The sequence below is a fragment of the Anneissia japonica genome, unplaced genomic scaffold (assembly GCF_011630105.1).
Source record: "Anneissia japonica isolate Jap-2015-1 unplaced genomic scaffold, ASM1163010v1 scaffold232_len381862_cov165, whole genome shotgun sequence".
Lineage (NCBI taxonomy): Eukaryota > Metazoa > Echinodermata > Crinoidea > Comatulida > Comatulidae > Anneissia > Anneissia japonica.
Genome location: NW_022702252.1, coordinates 346,563 through 349,325, shown reverse-complemented (window position 1 = coordinate 349,325; position 2,763 = coordinate 346,563). Strand labels below are relative to the sequence as shown.

Sequence of the window (2,763 nt, the reverse complement as noted above, 5' to 3'; positions counted from 1 at the left end):
ACGTATAGCGAACGCTTCTTTAAACAATAGGATAGACCAGTTTCGGGAGCTGTCAATAATGTTAGTACTAGAAAATATTAAACCTAATTTATTACTTACATTACAGACGACATTATCATTTTCAAGTATACCCTGTAATCCTAAAACATATTGGAATGCCTTGTTCTGAGTTATTCTCCTAATTATATATCTTTGTTTCAGACATATGGCAATCCTTCCACCGGGTTGTTCAGACCTCAACGGGTGCAAACATTTCATCAAATTGCATGCAAGAATATTCTTGCAAGTTGAAATACTTGTTGATTAAATTGCAAACTTGGGTATTTTTACAAATTGAATACTTCATAACATGAGTTACAGGTGATATGTACAGTAAATAGGTTTTCAATGAGGGTGCATAGAAAATACCAAGAATACTTGTTGCATCAATGACACACAAATTACGATGCGAGTCCAACAACTCTCAAACAATGGAGCTAACAAAACGGTTCATGAATAAAGACAAGAACAAACAAAAAAATGAATTGAAATTACCAAGTTAATTATCACACAGTTAACAAAAACTAATAATTATTTATAAGCATTTTTTTGGATAGTTCTTTGCTGATTATTGTTACAACAATGAGGAGGTGCTACACAATGCCCACTATTATGAATCGATGTTTGCCCTACCTGACGTGTTATAGTACCAAATGTTCAGTACGTTCCCAAACGTTTGCCTATTATTTCTATGGACGCTAAACACTCCATAGGAATAGCATTGCAGTACATGCTGCTACTTACGGATCGGATTAACCACTAGGCACCAAGTGCAAGCTGGGGTCGAGTGGTTAAGGTACCAGGCAAGTTATCTAGCGGTCGTTGGTTCAATTCCCACCCCAATCACTTGCGAAAATTTGGTACTGAGCATTCATTACTATAACATTGTCAGGTGGGGCAAACATCAATTCGTATTATTTCTCCTGAAGCAAAAAACACCATCAGAATGCCCACTATTACTACTAACATTTTGCTTATTATTATCAATAACTAAAAAAAAGAAAAGAGATGAAACCACATACAGTAATTATTAAGTAAAAATTATGAAAGAGAAACAAATGATGATTTTAATGCTGGTACTATTAATGATGAATGATGATAAATAATAATGTAATTGATGATAATGATTTCCAAATTTATTTTACAAATAAAATTAATTCACTAAAAACACTAGCTACCTTTAAAAAATGGAAGATGTAACAGTAAACAGATGATTAAAATAATAGATTTACGTTAAAAAAATTGCATCTAAGTACCTGGAGGTTTGACAGAGGTTGCAAATCCAGGTAGCGTCCCTACAATAAAAAAAAAACAATTGCCATATTACCTTACTTCATCAATCATAAAAAAGCGGTAGTAGTAATGTGGAACATGGCAACATATGACGTGTTATAGTACCGAATGCTCAGTACGTTTCCAAATGCTTGCATATCATTTCTTCTGACGGTCATCAGAATAGCAATGCAGTACCTACTAGCCACCAACCGCAAGCTCGGTGGTAGAGTGGTTAGACATTGGTTATCTGGAGGTCCTGGTTCCAATAACGCACTAAGCATTCATTACTATAACACATCAGGTAGGGCAAACATCAATTCAATCAAACATATTAGTCCTCATGATAGGTTTACGAAAAAATTGTATGTATAAGTACCTGAAGGTGCGACAGAGGTTTCAAGTTCAGGTGGTGACTCTACAATCATAAAAAAGAATTGGCATATTACTTTACTTCATCAATCATAAAAAAACAGTAGCAGTAATAATAATATAAAATATACAAATTCTGGAATCTGCCACTCTTCAACAATACACTTGTCTCATATATGTCATTAATTATTACTTTTTCACAAAAACAAGCAGGTTCTGATTCTTCCTCCTTACATCTCATGTGTTCTCCCTCACAAGGATCTGGAATCCTCTCACAGGGTCGTGCGAATAATCAATGTAATTTGACAGCCAAAAGAGAATTACAGAAAAGCCAACAATTAAACCTAATCTATCAAGTGGCTACCCTTTCTAACCGTGTTTTTGTTTTAAGGCCCGTTTCTGCTGGGAAAAAACTCATGTTTTTCAATAACCGTTTAAAAACACATGTTTTTTTGCTCAGCAGAAACACACCCTTTCTGTGTCATACAAAAGAGAAGATTTTATGGTTTTGAATAGTAAGTAAATTGTGCTTTTGCCAATACAGTAACTCTGTCAAGTAAATATTTAAATATTTTTGGTCTGACAACTTCAGGAGGTGTTGAATGCTTGTCCGATATGGGGGAAAGGGGAAAGTTTCCTTTCTGACACCCCTGGGTGGGAGCCCCACTTGATGTATAATATTGTCTTTACCTCTGACAATCACATCCCTTGTTGTTATATAACAATTGACAGCATTATTTGTTGAACACTGCTGCCCCTGATGTGTTGGACGTGGTTCCATCTTAAAGAACAATATATTTACCAAATCAAGTTAGTTTTTAGTTACAACTTCAATGGGGAAAAAAAAACCAAAAAATAAACCAAGATTAAAAAAATCATGAAGCTTTGTTGAACCTGCAGGAACAAAAACCCAAACCAAATAAAAAAAAATTCAAATGTCCATGTAAAACTGATTTAGTCACAATTTACCAACATGAAATAAGTCTATAGTAAATTGGGCATGATTTCCCATCATTTAATATGTAATTTTGAACAAAAATGATGGTAGATTAATAGTACTAGGCTTAATCGCTCCTGAGC

General features: G+C 34.3%; 1 protein-coding gene across 1 annotated transcript in view; it reads right to left on the bottom strand.

The window, feature by feature from the left end:
* The window catches only part of LOC117103826 (interleukin-17 receptor A-like), a 13,668-nt gene extending 11,193 nt beyond the window's left edge, over positions 1–2,475 (bottom strand). Inside the window, exons 1-3 of the mRNA XM_033244454.1 lie at positions 2,374–2,475; positions 1,691–1,729; positions 1,296–1,334 (exon numbers count right to left, since the gene is read on the bottom strand). Of these exons, the coding sequence (XP_033100345.1) occupies positions 1,296–1,334; positions 1,691–1,729; positions 2,374–2,464 (169 nt within the window). The 5' untranslated portion in view covers positions 2,465–2,475. The remainder of the gene's footprint in view (positions 1–1,295; positions 1,335–1,690; positions 1,730–2,373) is intronic.
* Positions 2,476–2,763: the final 288 nt, after the last annotated feature.